Source organism: Coturnix japonica, chromosome 3 (genome assembly GCF_054131305.1).
Source record: "Coturnix japonica strain WE chromosome 3, WE-NBRP24, whole genome shotgun sequence".
NCBI classification, from domain to species: domain Eukaryota; kingdom Metazoa; phylum Chordata; class Aves; order Galliformes; family Phasianidae; genus Coturnix; species Coturnix japonica.
Window position 1 is genome coordinate 98,860,615 of NC_140665.1, and position 21,082 is coordinate 98,881,696.

At 47.6% G+C, this 21,082-nt stretch overlaps 1 protein-coding gene across 50 annotated transcripts in view; it reads right to left on the bottom strand.

The window, feature by feature from the left end:
* The window catches only part of DTNB (dystrobrevin beta), a 131,936-nt gene that overhangs the window by 5,289 nt on the left and 105,565 nt on the right, over positions 1–21,082 (bottom strand). For 34 of the 50 annotated variants that reach the window (XM_085544104.1, XM_085544106.1, XM_085544098.1 and 31 more), the window contains 3 exons: positions 5,861–6,005; positions 1,623–1,712; positions 361–414 (listed from right to left, as the gene is read on the bottom strand). In XM_085544104.1, coding sequence (XP_085400230.1) covers positions 361–414; positions 1,623–1,712; positions 5,861–6,005 — 289 coding nt within the window. The remainder of the gene's footprint in view (positions 1–360; positions 415–1,622; positions 1,713–5,860; positions 6,006–21,082) is intronic. The other 16 variants (XM_085544088.1, XM_085544092.1, XM_085544085.1 and 13 more) reach the window with 1 other exon arrangement.

Below are 21,082 nucleotides of genomic sequence, written 5' to 3' on the forward strand. Positions count from 1 at the left end.
ACCCAACCATTCTATGGCTCTATGACGTTTTAAGGTCCCTTCCAGCCTAACCATTCTATGGCTCTATGATGTTTAAGGTCCCTTCAAATCCAAACATTCTATGGCTCTATGACGTTTAAGGTCCCTTCCAGCCCAACCATTCTATGGCTCTATGATGTTTAAGGTCCCTTCCAATCCAAACATTCTATGGCTCTATGACGTTTAAGGTCCCTTCCAACCCAACCATTCTATGGCTCTATGATGTTTAAGGTCCCTTCCAACCCAACCATTCTATGGCTCTATGATCTTTAAGGTCCCTTCCAACCCAACCATTCTATCATTCTGCAATTCACAGCTCAGAGATACGATTTCTTTCCTTACCTCGATCCTTCCCGTTCTGTATTTTTTCCATTTCTTTTTCATCTTCTTCCTCTGCTTCAAGAAGAAAAAAACCAAGCATAGATGAGACGTACGTGAGAGAACTGAGACATACGGAAATCACAAGTTTTAAGCTAAAATCCAACCTAAAAAGTGGAAGTATTTTTATGTAAAAAGGGAATGGCTTTATGGAAGAAGGAAATGGCTTCATGTTGATCTGAGGTGGAAGCCCTGAGGTCCCTTCCTGGAACTGCTGTTTGCCTTTTTGTGCTCTCTGGACCCCAGGGCCAGGCTGTGCCCAAGGCTGGGTTTTTGCTCCATACCCATATCAGCAATATTTCAGCTGAAGAGAATTTAAGACAAAGCTCATATTTATATTGCAGAGCATAGGAACAGAAGGTCACATCCTTCTGTAGATGGTGGCTTGTATCTGTGTGCAACATCTCCCTGAGCCCTGGGCAAACAGGTGACAGTCATCACACGCAGCGCTGTCACTCCTGCCCACTTCACACACTGCTGAGTGCAAAGAGAGGCAGAAAGCTCCTCAATAAAGGGCACAATTTGAAGACCTTCCAATCAAAGTAGATCTTGATCTGCACACTGACATTTGCTTTACTTGCAAAACACCAGGAGCACCAGGAGGAGCACCAGGACCCATAAAGTCTCAAACCAGAGCCACACAGCATTCTGTGATTCCATTTAGGGACGTGGGTTAGTGGGCACGGTGGGGATGGGTTGATGGTTGAGCTTAATGATCTTGGCTATTCCAACCTTAATGATTCTATGAATGTACGATTCTTTATCATTAAGCAAGAGCACATAATTAATTTCCTTTTCACTTCCTCATGCCCCACAGCTGCATCACACGCCACATCTGCTGCTGGACCAGCACTGTCATTGCTCAGCAGCTCGTGCCCTGCTCAGGAGATCTGACCTTCAGGAATGCAGCATTCCCAGGCGGTGCCGAAGCCATGGGGAGCTCCTGCTATTGCACACACACAGACCAATAGCAGCAGGAGCACAGCAGCTAGGTGTTAGTCTGCTCCAAGAATCAGCAGCCAGGCTTCTATCTGCAGAACGTGACCTTAACCATCAGTGATAAAATCAATGGAAATCCTGTTCGGATGGCATTTGGAGTTCTCAACGACGTTAGCCATAAAACATGATTGTTTCATTTTATTGTTGAAGAAATGAACGGATCATCTTGCATTAAACCTTAAATAGAATTTTTATAAAAAATAAACCTAAAGACAAATCACTCTTACCTGAGTGCAGCTCCTTCACCAGCGATGACATCGTGTTGGTGATGGAGTCGGCGGCCACCAGCAGGTCATTCCGCAGGTTCCTCCTTGTACCTGGGAGCAGAGCAAACACACAGCGGGTACAGAAGCTGCTTCATGGACCCCGGCTCCATGGGGCTCAGCCCCACAGAGCTCAGCTCCACGCAGCAGAGCCCCACCAGGGACCCCTGCTTGGGAGGGCAGTAGTGCTGCACCCAGCTGCATTGGAGGGCCCTAAGAAGAGATCTGGATTTGCTCTGGAATGCTCCCACTCTGCCTGGCTGCCTATTGTTTGCTTGGCTAATTAGCTGCTGCTTTGCTTTTCTCCTTGATGAGGGCAGCGCTCCTACGTCAGCTGAGGGACAGATGTTATTCTGCTCAAGATGCTTGAAGTTGAGTGCCTGTCTTGTTCCAGACATTTCCCATCTCATCTCCCAAATGCTGCAATGGCTTCGAGGCCTCTGTGCGATTCTGTTATTAGCTGTGGTGCTGTGAAGTTGCCAGCTGCTATGCTCTGTGTTGGCTGTCAGCATGGTCCATGGATACCAACATGTGAATGTCAGCGTGGCCCATAGGAGTTAACGTGGCCCATGGATGGATGCCGAGACAACCAATGGATATCAACACAACCCATGGATATCAACACAACCCATAGACGGATGTCAACACCACACATGGATATCACCATGGACCATGGATATCAGCATGGTCAGCACCTTTCTTTGAGCCCACAAGTGTCCCGCCAACACATCTCTGTCCTTTGGGTTGGGCTGCCAGGTGACCAGCACTGTGCCCATGGCGTGATGCTCTGGTAGCTACACAAACAAACAAACACCAACTTTAATGAGCTCCTCTGGACACCCACTGCCACTGGGGGCCCTCCTGGCTGGTGGCATTAAATTACTTTATTACATGAACACACAGAAATTTTATCCTGCTTCCTGCATTCTCCACTTGCTTAGAATTTGTCTGATTTTGCATGATTGATTTGAAATAGCACTAATTGTGCAGATTGCCTTCCCGGAAGGATCATTCCCGGAAACTTATTACAGAGCCTGCTGACCATGTTCTCTTGCAAAAGGTTTTCCAGCTGTTGGGTTTTATTCTAACACTGCATTACTGCGTTCTCCCAGTGGAAGACCATGAGGGCACCATCAAAGGCAACATGTCCCATTGGGGTCCCTAAGATTTGGTTCTATAACATTTCCCCACTGGTGTGGGGTGGGAGTGATGATGTTGGCAGTGCTGGGCATGGCAATGTGAGAGCGAGCAGGACAGAGACCTTTACCCACTTTTTTTTCTTCTCTCTCATTTTATGAGATATGCAAGAGTTCACAGAGATAATTTTAATGGTTTTGTTAAAAAAAATAATAAAAAGTAAAATAAATGGAACCTTTCAAGAGGTTTTGTTCTAAAAGCATTGCCTATGGATAATTTGCTCCTGTGAGCCACCACCACCACTACCACACCATTGCGATGTGGGTGCCAGCCAAGCCCTTAGCACTACAACAGCCCTATGCAATACCTGTCATACATTGTATAGGGATTCTGAGGCATTAAAAACATGGAAAAAAAAAAGAAAACAAACGTTCACTTTGGGCAGTATTGACAGGGCCTACTGAAGACTGTGCTCCTATGAAGAAGGAATGAGCCCCTGTTCATTCCATGAGCTTGTACCAGAGCCAGGAGCTTGAAGCCTGCACACTGTGCAGAGGGAACATCGCTTCTTCTGTGTCTCCAAAAGCAGATGGATAGAAAGCATATTTCGATGCCAAAGCACTACTGTAAAATAAAAAGAATCAAGTAGGGCAGTTCCTGTACTACAACAATCTTGTGTTCATTACTCGTAGCTGCAGAAAGGAGATCATTTCGTCTCTTTGTGCTTTCCTCATTAAAAAACCAAAGGGGAAAATGATGAACCAGATACAGCAGATTTTCCCAGTGCCTGGTAGGACTCCCTGCACTGCTGCGTGCAGCCTGGAGAACAGAAAGCTGATCTGCAGGGGAAGGATGGGCAGCTGTTGAAGGAGTGGGATGAGTCTCTTGACTCGTTGGGGGGATGAAGAGGAGGCGCCAGGGCCACCCACAGCAGCAGATGGAGCCGTGCCGCTGGTGTTTGGCACTGCGCCTCCTGGAACGCGGCTCCTGCTTCGTCTCTGGAAGCGCTTAGAGAGATCAGAGAATCATAGAATGGTTGGGTTGGAAAGGACCTTAGAGATCACAGAACCATAGAATGGTTGGCTTGGAAGGGTCCTTTCAGCCCATTCAGTTCCAACTCCCTGCAGTGGGCTGGTTGCTGCTGAGCAGATCAGCCTGCCTGGGGCCTTGGGCACTTCTGGGGATGGAGCACCCACAGCTTCTCTAAGCTTGTTTCTGCTGATGGGGCCAGAAAAAGGCATTTCCTTCTCCAAGATGAGCACTGATGGGTTGACGGTTGGACTTGATTTTAGTGGTCTTTTCCAGTCTTAACGATTTTTCCATTCTATGAGCTGTAGATGCTTTGCACTTCCATTCTGGACTTCTTCCACCATCTGACCTACTCACCAGCTGAGCCTTTTCCTTTCACCAAGCACTGAGGGCTGAAGGCTTGTGGTCCTCACTGCATCCTGCACTGTGTTGGGGATTCAACATCCGTTAAGGTTGGAAAAGATCACTAAGATCATCAAGTCCAGACAATCCATCACCACCACGAACAGGAGAAATCTGTCTGACAAAATATCTGACATTAATATTCACCACCTCCCCTACTCAGCAAGAAATATGCTCATGAATGAGAAAATTCCACCTCCAGATAACGAAAGCATGAGATAGAAGTTGTCGTCTTTTATGGAACTGAACAGCTTCACCTCTGGGAGATGTAGAGAGATCATGGAGAAGGCAGGACTGAAGAATGAACTCCCTTGTTCTTTGCAGCGTGATGGCTCCCTAAAGGTAGAAAACCTCTTTGCCAGCCTTCTTGACATCAGACCCACATAACGCCTTTGGTTGCCTTTTCCCAACATCCTGAGGGTGGAACCTCCATTTTATTCCTTCTCCCCCCAGTGAGGAAGAGGGAGAGGTCTGGACTGAGTGCACAAGGTTTCTGTTTCATCTGGTTGTCTTTAAATCCCAAAGCACTTCTTGAGCCCACGGTGATGTCTGCAATGCATGACTGCAGAACTTTGTTTTTTTTAAACCAATAGCAGCCATGTATGAATTCACACTACCTACAGATGCTGGGGAGTAAAAATATCTGTCAACTGCTGCCCTGGTGCTCATCAAAGCACTCTAAGCTGAATTATTTAGAAATGGACAGCTAACCCATTTGATCCAACCATTCTGGTTTTACCAAAGGATTGGGGGATGAGGTGTACATAGGGAAATGCAGTTAAAACTACCCAACAACCTTAACCTCTACAATAAGCAGGGACATCTGCAGCTCAATCACACAATCATAAAATCACAGGATTCAACCACAGAATCATCTGAGTTGGAAGGAACCTCTAAAAGTCATCTTGTCCAACTCCACTGCAATGAGCAGGGACACCTTCAGCTCCATCAGGTTACCCAGATCAGGCTGTACCCGTACAGATTGGCACCAGTGAGCTTAGGCCAAAAACTGGTATTTTTCTTCCCAACACAAGTGATGTAACATCCAGAGAAGGGGCAAAGGAAGTAACAAGGAGCTCTGATCCTTTGTAAGGGCTGGAGAAAAGGAGCAAGAAAACGTTCAGTCCCATAACCAGTCAGCTAGGTTGGAAAGCACCTTCAAGTCCAATACTACTGTGTCCTTCTGCTTCTTTGCTATGATCCTCCCATCTTTCCTTTCCTGCTGGCATTAGTCTGATAGTGACAGGACAAGGAGAGATGGCCTCAAACAAAAGGAGGAAAGACTGAGGCTAGATTTTAGGGGGAAATTCTTTACCTAGAGGGCAGTGAGGCCCAGGCACACAGGATCTGTGGGTGCCCCATCCCTGCCAGTGCCCAAGGCCAGGCTGGAGGGGACTCTGGGCACCTGGTCAATGGATGTGTCTCCATGGCAGTGTCTGGGTTGGGAGGATTTTAAAGTGCCCTCCAACTCAAACCACTCCATTCCATGAGTCTACAATTATAGGATAACTTTCTAGGATGGGAGAACCCTTCAAGTTGTAAAGAATAACAACACGCCGCAGTCCCTTTGGTCTGGAGCACAGCAAAGGGGCCGGCACTGGGCTGCCCCATTCCCTGCTCCATGAGATGCTCACCTTGTGTGAAAGCTTCTTGCACGTCCCCGATGTCCTGTGGGCCGTGTGTCGGTGTGGAGCCAGCAGAGGTGGATCTGACGGGCATGGGCAGCGGGCGGCCGGCTCCGTGGGTGGGTGATGAGTGCGCCGAGCCCGCTGCTTGTGCCTGCATGGAGACACAGCGTGCACATCTTACACTTGTATTGGGTCAGCGTCTAAAAATAATGCTGTAAGGCATGCAGCCATGCTCTGCAACCTGCTCTGCACAGAGCTAACCGCTGTTGGACAGAGACATGAGGTTAGGAAACCAAACGCTTAGCTCTGCAGCATCCAGAAAGCAAACAGCAAATGCACGATGAGGGGCTGAGCAAGCCCACAAACACCATGCAGATTTATTAATACTTGTTCCTAAAAAAGGCATTGGAAACAAAACAAAAGAAAAGAACCTTTTCTGATTGGTCTTAAACTATCCAGAGCTGCCCTGATCATCCCAGTGCTCTGCGATCCTACAACCCGGGTGTTCTCTGCAGCAATTTCTCTCTCTCAGCACACACTACACCCCCTTGCTCAGTTCACGACCAGCTCTGCCATGCTTTGCTAGCCATGACTGACGACCTGAGCCTGCATTTCTATTTAAGCTGTGCTATCATGGATGAGGGGAAAACTACCCATTAAAAAAATCACATGAAAGCTGCACAACCCCTGACCAAACTCATTCTGTTCGTGCCATTCTGTTTGCTTCCCTTCCTCCGACCCGTGCATCCTTTGCTCCCTTTGACGTGCACCAGTTACCAGGGCAACCCTGCAACACCGCTGCACTGTGCCCAGCGCTCCGGGCACAAAAACCCACCAGCGTGCAAAACTGTTGGTTTGAAACCGCATTGATAACACATGGAGTGAAAGAAGCGAGTGAAATATTCTCATGGTGATGGCAGGGGAGACGGCTGCTGCAGGAGAGAAATGGTCTTGCAAAGATAAAATGGTTTGCAAATAAACACACAGGAAACGTCATCAGATCCATCTAGAGGATACGGCCATGTCCCTGCCCAAGCTGCCAGCTGCAGGGCCAGCTCCATGCATCTCCACATCTGGGCTGTGGTGCTCCCCAGATGTGCACTCACTGGGACTGCAATCACAGAACGACAGAATCGTTGGGTTGGAAGGAACCTTAAAGATCATAGGACAATAAAATGGGTTTGGTTGGAAGGACCTTAAAGATCACAGAGACACAGAATGGTTGGATTGGAAGGGACCTCACAGCCCCCTCAGCCCCACTCCCAGCCATGGGCTGGGTGCCCCCCACCAGCTCAGGCTGCACAGTGCCTTGAGCAACTCCATGGATGGGGCACCCACAGTTCACTGGCAGCAGCACCTGGGCATCACCAACCTTCAGAGTAAAGAACTTCCTCCTCACATCTAACCTACATCTCCCCTGAAGGACCCCCTAAGCTCCATGCCCCCAGCCCCAGCCCAGCCTCCAGCCCTGGGGACACCTGTATTCTACTGACACGTGTCTTTGGGACATGTCAACTAAATCTGCCTTCTTCGAGTAAGTGCCCAAGGAACTGAAATTGTTTTTCTCAATTGCTGGGCACGCAGATGGGCTGTGCCAATTTGCATACGGCAACAACTGGAGCGGAGGGGCTGGGAACGTCCCTCACTCTCGCAATGACGCAGTTCCTGGAAATCTGAGTGATTGTGAGAAAAGCTGGTGACAGCACGCAGCCATTGTGGCATGGAGAGCAGCCTGGGGGCAGCACCGTGCTTCCTGCTGCGAAGCGGCCCCAGTTGATGCGCCCTGCAGCACCTGTTGGCCCAAAGAGGATCTGAAAGCTCTTGGGCGCAAATCGCCTTCGTGAGGCTCTCAGGCAGTGAATCACAGAACTGTGGAATCATTGAGGTTGGAGAAGACCTCTCAGATCTCCAAGACCAACCCCAGCCCACCCCACATGCCCACTGCCCACAGTGCCACATCCCTATGGTTCTGGAACAGCTCCACGGATGGTGACCCCACCACCTCCCTGGGCAGCTGTGCCACTGCATCACTGCTCCTTATGAGAAGAAATTCTCTAATTCCAGACAAAATAAAACTATTCTAAGTATTGATCTCACCCTTCTTGTTCTTAATACAGAGAATGTAGTCTCATGCACGCTTGGGTGTTTCCACTCCTGTGGAATAATTACGTGTGTGGAAAAATATTTCATGACCTTTAGGCAACGTCTGTGATGCATAGCCATACAGCAAAGAGAAAGGAGAATGTGTGAGCTGTCTGCACACTGCTGTTGTTTGCTAACCATGAGCATGATCTGGGAGAACCAGAAACCCAGCGATGGGACCGTACAACTCGGTGTCCTAGAAAGCACATTACTGACTGAGAAAGCAAGAAAGACATCTGGTGCACGCAGACACATGCGGAAGCGGAAGGGAAGAGTGGAGGAGTCCCTCCAGCACGGGCGGTCGTAACGTGAACCGCAGGTGCTGGGCTGGGCCCCATAGGAGGAAGCGGTGGGCGGATGCGTGGGCAGGGGACGGGGATGGAGGAGGCACGGACAGATAATGGATGAGCTCAGGAGCTGCTCCCGAGGCGGAATGGGAAAGCAATAAATCACTCCTACAGCCTTCCTCCTCCTCCAAAAGCTGAAGGAAGGAACAGGGCACGTCGTAAATACGGAGCTGAGGCTGCTCTGAGGTTGTCGAAGCGAACCCAACGCAGGGCTGCTCTGAGCACAGCAAAGTGTGAACAGGAAGCTCTGGGGTTCGTTGCAGCAGAACCGTGAACAGGTTTTTAAGTTCCTCACTGATGCACTTGGGTTATAGGAAGAAGAATGCAGTGTTAAGCATCCTGGAATGCTTCTGGAAATTGGCTGCAGGAGATGGATTTCCATCAATAAAAACAGCCCAGGAAAGTCCTGACCCAGCTCCTGAAATGTTGGGGAGCTGACTCAGATAGACTGGCCCTGGTTTATCAAGACTCGCATAGAGCAGCTCTGAGGTTTAACCTGAAAAACCCTAAATATCTTCTGAAAAAAACCCAGCTCTGGGCTTTGCATCAGAACAAGAGGTGTGGGAAGAAGGGACAGTAACATCTCTCATTGAATGGAAAAGGGCCTCTGGAGGCGTCAGCTCCAACTGCTGTACCCATCAGCAGCTCTGCCTCCAGGGAAGCTGGGGTAGATGATCCCAGAAGGACCCACGTTTGTTTGTGTGGATCTGTGATCCTACTGAGAAGCTAAGGACGTTTGCTTTGCAAGGAATTTACGTTGACTTTAATGTGCTTTATCGTCTAACATATTCCCGTGAATAGATTAAAATAAAAGAGATCTCGTGTACCTATAAAAAGCTAACATTTTCTTAGAGGAGCAATTCAGACAAGTAAACAACTCATCATGCCCCAAATAACCAACTCCAGAAAATGCCGCAGAAATGGATCAAAAATGAAAAGAACGTAAATGTGTGGCCTACAACACTCATTTTTTGTTCTGCATCTTCGCTGTAGGAAATTAAGGAAATCAGACAATGTCAAATGGCATCTGAGAAAAAGCAGGAATCTTCATTAGAAAGTGAAATGGGAACAGGCTTTTCATCTGCATATCGTGCATGTTCACTTTCTAACTTGCATTTACTATAAAAGAGGGAAGATACAGGATAGAAGTTATAGGGCAAATTCTTCATTCAGAGGGCGGTGAGGCTTGGCACTGCCCAGCGCTGTGGGTGCAACATACCTGGAGGTGTCTGGGGAGGTGGATGAGCCCTGAGCAGCCTGAGCTGCTGGGGGGCACCCAGCCCATGGCAGGGGTAGAGCTGGAAGTGCTGTAAGGTCCCTTCCAAACCCAACCTTTTGTGGCTCTATGATCTTTAAGGTCCTTTCCAGCTGAACTATTCTGTGGCTCTATGACCTTAAAGGTTCTTTCCAACCCAACCATTCTTCTGTTCTATGATACCTCCCTCTCCTCTGTTTAAGAACTACACAGCAGCTCTTGAGCCTGATCTTCTCAGTATAGTTCCCAAGGTCCACACTGAGTGACTTCTACGACAGCCTCATGGCTTGCCCTGCACCGGATTTCCATTGCCCATAGCCTGAAGGTCCCATCCATCCCCTTTATTTCCCCAAAAAGCTGTCAAGTCGGAAATCAAGTTGCACTCTCTGCGGATGTATAGGTCACCAGCCTAGCCTACATCATCTGTGTTTAGAATTTCACACATACACAATCCAAACACTGCAGCGCCCTTGCATTCCTTTGCTCATTTTGGGACTGAGCCAAGGCAATAAATAGTGTCGGAAAGCCTGAAAGCAACGAGCTGAGACGCTCCCTGCACCGGGGTTAATTTTGTTTAGAAACGCCCTGAAATATTGGGGAAATTTATGAGAGCTGAAGAGTGCAAATATTTTACTGAAGTGAATATTATGGACTACCAAGGGCAGGTTAGCGAGTAATCCTTGACAAAACAATCAAGCTCACTCATGAAAGTAGTTCTTTTGTTTTGCTTTGTTTTGTTTTGTTTTAATGTTTTTCTCCTGTGAGCGGGTGCCAGAAAACTGGTTCGCTGCAAACAGGTCCTGCCATGTAAGTTTAGGTGTGGAGATGTGGTGATCAGGGCATGGTGGGATGGGCTGGGGATGGATTTGTGATCTCAGACATCTCCTCCAACCTGAATGGTTCTGTGGTTCTCTGAGTGGGCATGGTCATCATGATGGGCTGATGACCACATAGGTCTCGATGAGCTTCCTGGCTCTATGATTCTGTGATTTGACTTCTGCCCTTGAGAAGATGATGAATCTTACAGACAAGGCTCAATAAAAAAGATAACAGAAATCATCCATCCAAAGGGCACTGATTGATGCTTCCCATCCTTAGCCAAGAATCCCTCATAATTGTGAACTTGTTAACGAGCTTCCATGGGGTTGCTGGTGGTCTCAGCTCAGCCCTGGGCTGCCTGGGCCCTTTCAGCCGCCCCACTCCTGCGTCATAAGCAATGTGTGATGCCAGGCACTTTTGTACAGTTTAGAACTAATGGAAGCTGCTATTTGCAAAGGTGAGGTGCTGAGATTGGAGGTTACTTGCTGACACAGGCCTGACATGAATAGAATCACAAAAACACCTCTGTAAGGAGACAGCCCACTCACCATTCACTCTACAGCTGGACCAGCTCTCCAAAATCCCTTCCTGACAGATGTTTATCCAACATGCTCTCACAAACCTCTTCATTCACATTTTCCTATTGCCTAAATGAAATTCCTAAATGAAATTTTCAGCACCGTAACCTCCACCCCGAGGGATGAGGATGGTGGTGCTTCCTTTCTCCCTGGGTTGATCACCTGTGTACTCAAAGACTTCCAAAACCTGCTTTCAGTCCCATCTTCTCCGGACTAAAAACACAATTTCTCCTTTTATTATTATTTTTTTTTCCCTTCTCCAAATATTCCTGCCATTTTTCAGGATCATTTTGAATTCTCAACACGCTCTCTGAAGCCCTTGCAATCTTCTCCTGCTTGATGCCATGAGCAAATCCAAGTCCCTTGCAGGAAGACTGAACAGTAATTAATTCAGGGCAGAAATAATGAACTATAGAGGAATTTCAATTTACACGTCTCTCTGTTCTAACAGGAAAACCTTGACAAGTGACCTTGGAGAAAACTTCTGCAACCGAAGCTGCAGCTGCTGTTGCATGTGGCTCACCAGCTCCATGCTGCTTCAATGCTATAGAAAGGATTTGTTCTGGAGTTACCTGCAGCATTGCAGAGGAGAACTACAACAGCAATGCTTTCTTCTAACACAGATGTACCTGAATTGCTTTAACCTGTGATGAAAACTAGAATCCTATCAAGCTAATTTGGCACAGGGCCTTGTCCTCACCACTTTTACAAAATCACAGATTCAAAGAGGCATTCAGGTTGGAGAAGACCACTAAGATCCCCAAGCCCAACCCCAAGACATCCCCCCATGGCCACTGCCCATGGCCCCCAGTGCCACATCCCCACAGCTCCTGAACACCCCCAGGGATGGTGACCCCACCACCTCCCTGGGCAGCTGTGCCACTGCATCACTGCTCTTTCAGAGAAGAAAGTTTTGGTCTTGTTGGATCAGCACATCGATGCATCCTATCCAGATCCCCCTGCTGAACTTTCCTACCTTCAAACAGACCAGCACGTCTTTCCAACTTTGTGTCGCCTGCAAACTTACAATCAATCCCCTCACCCAGATGGTCATCAGTGATATTCCCCCTGGGGAACACCGCCAGAGAAACCAAGTGATGCAAGTGGGGACTGCTCTGTTTTGCCATGTGTGGTTTGCTTTCTTGCTATGACTTGAAAAACTGCTGATGTTAACCAGAAGTGGAGAAAAAACTCCTTTGGTGCTACAGGTGAAACCTGTGGTTGAGTTAACGCCACCCAGACCAAAATGTACACCAAAGAAAATTCACCCCTTTTCTCTGCAAATATTCTCTTAGAGAATAAAAACCAGAAAACAACGTTGCTAAGCTCAGACACCCCACCAATACGTCTTGTTAACCTTATTGGTGTAGGGAAATTAAATTCTACTGTCCTCTGTGGCACATTAGCCCAGCCGATCTGCTCGCGCACACTTCCTGCCTCCATTTTATGCATTACAGTAAAGCTGACACACACATCGAGGCACACTACAAAGCTCGTTAGCGCAGCCAGCCATAAAGCATGCACAAATATATATAGGAATATAGACACAGGTCTACAGAGGGCTCGCGGGGAGGGTGAACTGCACTGCAAACCCTCCAGCACAGCCCCCAGCCAGTGCTGCGCCGGACCCCTGTGTCGCAGCAGTGCGCAACCATTGCCCATGGAATTAGATCAGATGCACACAGACACAGCAACGCCTCACGGAGCATAGACCCGGCAGTGAAGCATTATACCCGGTGTTAATTAACAACGGTGGAACGCCCCGGAGCAGCAAATGCTGCAGTACAGGGCAGGACTCATCGCGTCCTGCTGCCAAGCTGGTAGATCTCCAGCCTCAGCGCTATTTCCACTGCTGTTCTGGCAACCTGATTGCATTACTCAGCTCTTTTTCCCATTTGCCTTTTCAGCGTTAATTGTAACGCACAGATAACCCGTTGCTTCAGGGCAACTGCTGTATACAGCTTCCCTGCTGCCAGGGGATGTGAATATTCCGTGCTGACTGTGGCAACAAGAGCACCGCATCCCATGGAACTGCAGCACCGCTGGATGGAAAGTCCCTCAGGGTCAAGTCCAACGTGACCAACACGTTCAACCATCAGGCCAACGCTGCCGAGGGCTCTGGGAGGTGAAGAGCAGCAAGGATGATCCTTGCTGTATCACAATAGAAGGAAGGGGGGAGGAGGAAGAGGAAACTCCATTCGTTTTTTTCCATGGGTCAGTAGGAAAACCCTCATTTTCTCCAGTCCCAAAGCACCGTCTGAGCTCCTCCATTCACCGAACGCTGTTTGTTTTCATTCCTCCCGATCCCCCCAGCTGTGGGATAGAGAGCAGGGATCAGGAAACAATAAAATCTTGGTTACCACACAGAATGCCTTCTTTCTCCTTGCTTCTTTCAAAGCCTGACATTTTTGCTTTCATCCACCATTTCCACAGTCGTGGGGCATGTGCCGTCCCCCCTTCCAGCAGGGCCTCACGCGGGGATTCAGTCCCTGCACTCAATATGTACCAGATTGTTCCCTTCACCGGCCTCGAGTGCTTCCCCGCTCCCGCCTGGCTCGCTCTCTCCTTGCAGCGTTCCCAGGGCTCTTACAGTTTCAGTTCCCATACAATCCCCCCGGCGGACTTGCATTACAAAGTCTAAAAGCAAGTGTTATCTTTCAAAATTATCCGCGCCGCGTTTCCAGCCATCTCAGCTGGCACTTTTACCCCGTTAACTCATCTGCAACCTAACACGGATGGAAAGATTTCCACCTCAGTTCTGCTCCGGTGCCTTCCCCCCACAGAAACCCGCAGGGGGTTCACCCCATAGCCTGGGCTGTGTCAGAGGCTCTGTTCTGGGGGCACCCAGAGAGCTCGGAGCAAGTGGGGGCTGCCAGCAATGCTTGTTCTTCACAGAATCAAAGAACTGCAAAGGCTGGAGAAGATCTCTCTTAAGGAAAAGCCAAGATCATCAAGAGCAACCATTAATCCACCCACCCTGCCCATCAACCACGTCTCTAAATAGAATCATAGAATCATTCAGGTTGGAAAAGACCCCTACAATCACCCAGTCCAACCTCCAGTCCAACCCCACCATGCCCCCCGATCCCCTGGTACCACACTGACACGTTTGTAGAACATATCCAGGGAGACAAGTATACACAAAGAGCCCAATTCCTCAACCATTAAAATGCCCAGGAATGCTCACCCAATATGAGCACGATCAGAGGGTGTAGCTCTGCTTGACTTCCAGCATGATTACACCATGGCAGCAGAGCACTGAGAGCTGCACTGATTGCTGCAGGCTGGACACAGGGGAGAAGTTGCCTGCCCTTAGAGAACTTCCAGGATGTGCATGGAACTGGTCCTCAACACAGCAAGTTGCTGTGGGCTCACCTCGATGAGCAGCAGGAAGGTGATGAGGTGGCACAGCACCTCCAGGACCAGAGAATCATAGAATAGTTTGAGTTGGAGGGGACCTTTAAAGATCACCTAATCTGACTCCCCTGCAATGAAGAGTGACTCGATTATCTTAGAGGTCTTTTCCAATCTTAATGATTCTATGATTCTATCCTGTGTGTCAGGAAACAAATCCAGAGGCTACAACAACCGACACATTGTAGGTGTCCCTGTTCATTGCAGGGGAGTCAGACTGGGTGACCTTTAAAGGTCCCCTCCAACTCAAACGGTTCTATGACTCTGAGAAAGCACATTAAAACACAAAACTCGTGCCCTGACATTTTGCTTGTGGATATCTGCTTCCCCCTCCATGCAGGCAGCCTATGGCTTAAGAGAAGAGCAGTGCCGGTAGCTGTTGGCCAGGAAATATGGACTACGATGATGGATGCCACCCAATTAAGGAGCTTAGGGGATAAGTACTAGAACTAATGGGGCTCTGAATACATCCAGCTTTTAAAGTCACTGATTAAATTCTTGGTAGCAAGAATATGAAGCTAAAAATACAGCATATAAACAAGTTTGCACATGAGTTTCTAAGCAGGCAAGGGCATGTGTCTTACAAGGAAGTTGTACACAAACCATAGTTCTGCCTCAATACTTGACAGACGTTGACAACAAAGAAGTACCTTTGTAATCCTGCATGAGCAGGGAAAAAGCTTCCAAAGCCTGCAACTTCCAACAAGATACACATCTTGAAGTGCCACCTTAATGCATCCAAAGAATAACGTCACGTTGGTCAGCCTGATGTGATGACCACTGCCAAAATACAACAAAAACTGGGGAAGTGAGCATGTGAGATGCTGCACAAATGGCTAGTCCATTTGTGAACATGAGGCAGACACCCGGAATCTGCCAGCTGGGAGCACAGAGTCGTTAGGTGATACTCAGCATCAAGGAATCTGCCTGAGGCACTGCACAATAACAGGTTACAGGAGATAAACGCGGTGTTTGGTTTTGCTCTCTGTAACAGTTGTCAGCACGGGTCAGCCAGCGAGGCAGAGCCATGATTTGTGGTTATCTGTTGCCACAGAAGAGAGAGAAGAGGAAGGGTTCTGCTGAAAGACGATCTGCAGGCTGGAGGATGCAAGTGATATGCAATAGATGAATCCTCAAGGATTCGTCTATTTAATATTCTAATTATGCGCACAAAAATAACCACGCTCTAATGAAACTTCCTGATGACATAAAGGTTAGGATGAATCATTAATACAGAGGAAGATCAGAGCACTGCAGATCAGGAATGGCTCAGAACAGCCGTGGCATGGAGAAGCCCTGGGAATGCAGATGGGAATTGGAGCTGGGTACCAGGTACATACTTGCCATAAATCACAATGCTGCTTCCTCCTTTATCAGAAAGAGGAATTCATGGCATAAAGGAGAAAAGAGGCGGGAAACACACACACACGTTACGTTTTCCAGCTCTGAAAAAGAGAAAATATTACTGCTACCTAATCACAGAATACCCTGAGATGGAAGGCACCCATAAGGAGCACAGAGACCAACTAAGGAAAATGGTGTTGTGAAAACCCAGACAGAAAGACACCAAAAGTTCTTTGGGTGCGTATCCCAAAGTAGGTGTCCAAAGAAGAAGCAAAAGATAAAGAAATGACGGTTAACGATAAAACTGGTTGCACCAGTGCTTTGATAGTGGAAATTTTGATGGTTGGACTTTGTAATCTTGGAGGTCCTGTCCAACATTAATGAGTCTACGAGTGGTCATGGTGGGAATGGGCTGATGGTTGGACTTGGTGATCTTGGATGTCTTTTGCAGTCTTAATGGTTCTATGGCTCTATGTTATGTGCTTGGAATCTTAAATCCAACTTTTTCCCACTCAGGAAAAGCGAAGAGCATAAAGAGGAAAAAATGTGTGTGGACAGTGGTGCCTCTCCTTAAGTATTTTTCCTGCAGAATACAGAACTGCAGGATCCTGACTACAAAGGATCAGTGAGATAACTGATACAAAGAGTGCTAACGCAATCAAATATCACAGCAAATGAAGGCTCAGAATGAGATGTTCTTTAAGCAACTGCTTGCTGAGCACAGAATTGAAGTTGCATGGTTTTGTTAGACTTGAATTGGAGATGGGTCTGTGAGGGTTCCGTAAGGAACACTGTGCCTTGAAGGGTTAGAAATGACAGTTTTCTTCTATAAAACAAACAGTGCTTCATCGTGGTGCACCAAGACAAAATGATTGATGCTGGGAACGCTGGCGCTTGTTCTGGGACCAGGCTTTATAACTTGATTCTGTACAGCGTTTTTGCTATTCAGCACATTGCTCTCTGAAGATACTTATCTTAAAGGCAGCAGGTTGGATGACTTGAACCCAAGAGTCCCCACAGAGCTGCTTGAAGAGGTTTTAGGTCTGCTGATATCCATTTTAATAAATCCTGAAGTGAGAGGGAAGCTCCAAGTGATGTATTAGCATTTTCCTCAATAGTACTAAAAAGGAAGAGAAGAATGACTGAATAGTTAAGAGCAGTTAGCCTCGGAGTCAGTCAGTGGGTGTCAATGGTGATGGCAGTGAAATACTTGAGCACAATAATTCTGGACACTACATTGCACAACAAAGAATGAGAGGGAGAAGGTGTTGTGAAGAGAAAAGCCAAACAGAGGCACTATTGCCAGATCTGTAACGATCGCTGATGGCAGCAGGCTGGGACGCCTCCCCCTTCCCAGCGTATCCTAAAGGTAATTAAGAGCTCACTTTGGGCGCGTGTATCCCCCAGATGGAAATACAGAACACCAGAGGTGTTTAATCTAGTCAGGAAAGGGAAAATCAAAGCCAGCTGGAAACTGAAGGCATGTACATTCATCCTGGAATGGAGACAACGTGTTTTTCACAGGGTGTGATGTACCGTGCAGATAACCCACAATGGACATCAATGGACCCTTCATATCATTAAATTTTGTCATAGAACCATAGAATGAAGATTGGAAAACACCTTAAGATCATCAAGTCCAACTTTAGAGACACTTGTAGCTAAACAAACTACCACATTTTATCTAGGAAATAGCCTGTCAGCTTGTCCTCAGAAGCAGGTGTCAAACATCAATGTATTAGCACCGCGAAATTCATACGTGCAACATTTCCAAATAGTTGAGAGCCTTTTGCTATGCAAATGTTTTCCAAACATAAAAGTATTCACTGGGAGGTGAATTTCCAAGTCTTGGAGATGTTTTATTTTTAAACAAAATTCATTTTCTACATTTAGACAACACAAACTTGGAGCGTATAAACAACAGTCGTAAGGGAACAGTAGCACTCCTCAGCAATTCAAACAGTTCAGACTTTTAAAATAGGCTTCTCTGTGGAAAAAGCACCTGCTTCAAGGAATAGACAAATGACTGAAATCCATTAACAGAGAAAACTGTTTCTTGCAGCACCGTGCAATTACTAAAATATCTGATTTCTTCGTGCTTGAAACACTTGTGTTATTCAATAAAGTTTGTGGGAATCCAACCAGGGTGAGTTAGAATCATAGAATGATTGAATCGTTTGAGTTGGAAAGGACCTTTAAAGGCCATCTGGTCCAACTCCCTGCTCTGAACAGGGACACCCACAGCTCCATTAGTGCTCAGAGCCCTATCATGCGTGATCTTTGGTGTCTCCTGGGATAGGGCACCCATCACCTCTCCAGGCAACCTCAACCTGGCAATTCTCAAGCCAGAAATCCTGCAGACTCAACAAATACCTGAATTCGAGTCACAGTGTGGGTCAGACTTTATCTGACCACTTCTGCTGCCAAATCCACGGTGGCAACCAGGTGATGAAAGAGAAGAGCAATCCCAGATCCAAACAGAGCCCCAGAGATTGGGCTGACGCATGCGGAGAAAGAGAGGAATAGAGCAGTCCCAAGGGGAGAGTGATGTCAGGGCAGTGATGGAAACAGTTACTCACTGGATGTGAGAATTAATCATTAATTAATGACACTCTGAAAAAGGAGAAAACCCCGGGTGGATTTACAAGGTCGCTCATCTGTTGTTTAAACGTGCGACCGCCGTGTTGGAGAGAAGTGTTAAAGCAACTGAGTGCTCAGGGCTTCTCCAGGACCATTAAAACGTGGCTCAAGGTTTGAATTTGTTGGCAAAAAACAAAGGGGGGAAGCCAATGAAGACCAAATGTGTGCGAGGACAGAAAACTCGGGAAAATACTTAAATTCTTCACGGCTTCCATAATTTCCTGGAATGCTCTCCAAGTATTTTATGAGATCCTCAAGGATACCAGTGACTGTGCTCAGGAAGCTGAATTGGTGACAGCAGCCAACACAGGTGTTGCCAGCCTGACCTGCTGCCAGAACCCAGTGCTGTGCCCTGCAATGGGTTGGAATGGGCACAGTTAGCTCAGAAACACAGACTGTGGGCTCTCCCATATGTATTCCAGTTCTGGCTTTGGGACAGAGGCACAGAGCACATCTGAGCCAGTGCAGTATGCAGCCTGCAGTGCAAAAGCAAAGAGCAGCCCGGAATGTGGAAAAATAATGCATTATTCACGAGAGGGATCGGCATTCAGCCTGGAACCAGCAGGGCTGACAAACTGCAGAGATGTTCCAGCAGCTGAACGAGGAAGGTTGCTGCCTACTTGAGCCTGAAAAGTTGAGACATGCAATGACTAAATGTGAGCCCCCTGGCGTGCTATTCTGAGTTGGATCTCAAATCAAATCTCACCTTTTTGGGGTGTTGCACGAAACTTTCTACCATAGCAGTGGTGGAGCCACTGTGTGATGGCAGTACAGCCACCGACACCAGGGGCTGGGTACTTCCAGAGCGCACCAATGGTGAGCAAGGACTCACATGCTCCTTCCTGCCCAGGAATGGACAACTGCAGCAAGGGAGCAGAGGCTTCAAAAAGGGCTTCAAACAGGAGGTGACCTTAGGAGCACAGGCTGCAGGCAAACACAAGCACCAGCTCCACCAGCTGAACCTGCATGTTCTGGTTTACCTATGGTTGACCAGTGGATGACAAATGGTTGACAAACGGTTGGCCATAAGCCAGCAGTGTGCCCTTGTGGCCAGGAAAGCCAATGGTGTTCTGGTTGACCAACAGTTGACCATGAGCCAGCACTGTGTCCCTTATGGCCAAGGAGGCCAGTGGGACCCTGGGGTGCATTGCACAGAGCGTGGCCAGTGGGGTGAAGAAGGTTCTCCTCCATTCTGCTCTGCCCTGGGGAGGCCACATCTGGAACACCAGCCTGTCCATCTCTCAGATCCACCCAAATGAAATGCAGAACAGTTCTGTGTTGGATGGCACGTTGTGCACAGTCTGGTCACACAAGGCTGTTGATGGAATATCATTAATATAAATTCCTGCAGAAAGCGAACAATGTACACTTTTAAAACTCATTTCAGAAATAGGAACAAATAGTTATATTGGGTCTGAGAAACACTGCTGTGCTATGATGAGAGCTGAGTTTCTCTGGATAAATCTATCTGTGCTTTTGCAGAAAATGAAAGTCTTGAGTCTCGCCCTTCACTAGCCATTTCCACACCCTCTGAAGCCATTTTCAGAGTTAAATAGCAACGGGTAACTTAGCAACTTTCACTACTTCTCTCAAGTGTACTACCTACAAAATACTCGAGGATCTGTCATCTTTTTTTAACATGCTTGGCTCTTAAAAAAAGCAATAATGAATGCAGATGAGTCGTCTACAAGGCTGGTGGTAGTCCAAGGATTCTGCAAGCACTATGCAAACAAATAACCTCACCCACGTGAGTAATGACATTATCTGCATGTGAGGGTGCCCTTGGTGGGTGCCTTGTAGATGATGGCCTACATGTGGACCAGAGAAGTTAAGGCCAGGTTATAGTCCTTGGTTGCAACAGTGATGACCAAGGGCCCTAGCAATACAACACCCAAAACTTTAAGGTATGAAGTACAGAGCAAGAAAGGACACCCACAGGCTCACAGAATCATTAAGGTTGGAAAAGACCTCTTAGACCATCTAGTCTATGGCAATGGCTTTCCAGGCAGGGAGGTTGGGCATGGTGGTGCCCAGTGCTTCTCTTGGTTCCTTTACCATAAGGCCGACAGAGTACTGGAATAACCTGCCTGCCCAGAGAGGCTGTGGAGTCTCCTTCTACGAACATATTAAAGACTTCCCTGGAAGCCTATGTGTGTGACCTACTGCAGGGTACCTGCTATAGCAGAGGAGCTGTACTCAATGATCTCCTGAGGTTCCTTCTGACCCCTGCAATTTTGTGATTCTCTGATTCTTTGCTTTTGCCAGAGGCTGCTCCTGTCCTGAAGGGAGATGATGATACCATGAGGAACCTCCTTACAGCACCGGGGATGTGTGGTCTGCTGCCATTCTTGATGATGACAGTAAGTCTTGAGATCAGACACTGACACTGAAGAGTCTTCCTCAGTTCATAGGACCGTCTACAGTATCACATACATGGAATTCAGAGGCTTCAGGTCTTCCACACTGAGGAGAAGGAATGCATGCAGGGATATAACCTACTGTAGGGAAACTGCTTTAGCAGGGGGTTGGACTGGATTATTTCTGGAGGTTCAAGTCCTACTGTTCTGGGATCCTGTGATATCTGTAATTTGGGCAAGACTGAACCCAACCATGGACATCCAGCTCAAAGACGTCATATGGAGCCCTGAGGCTGATGAGTAATGGATGAAAGAATACAGAAATCTTTAAG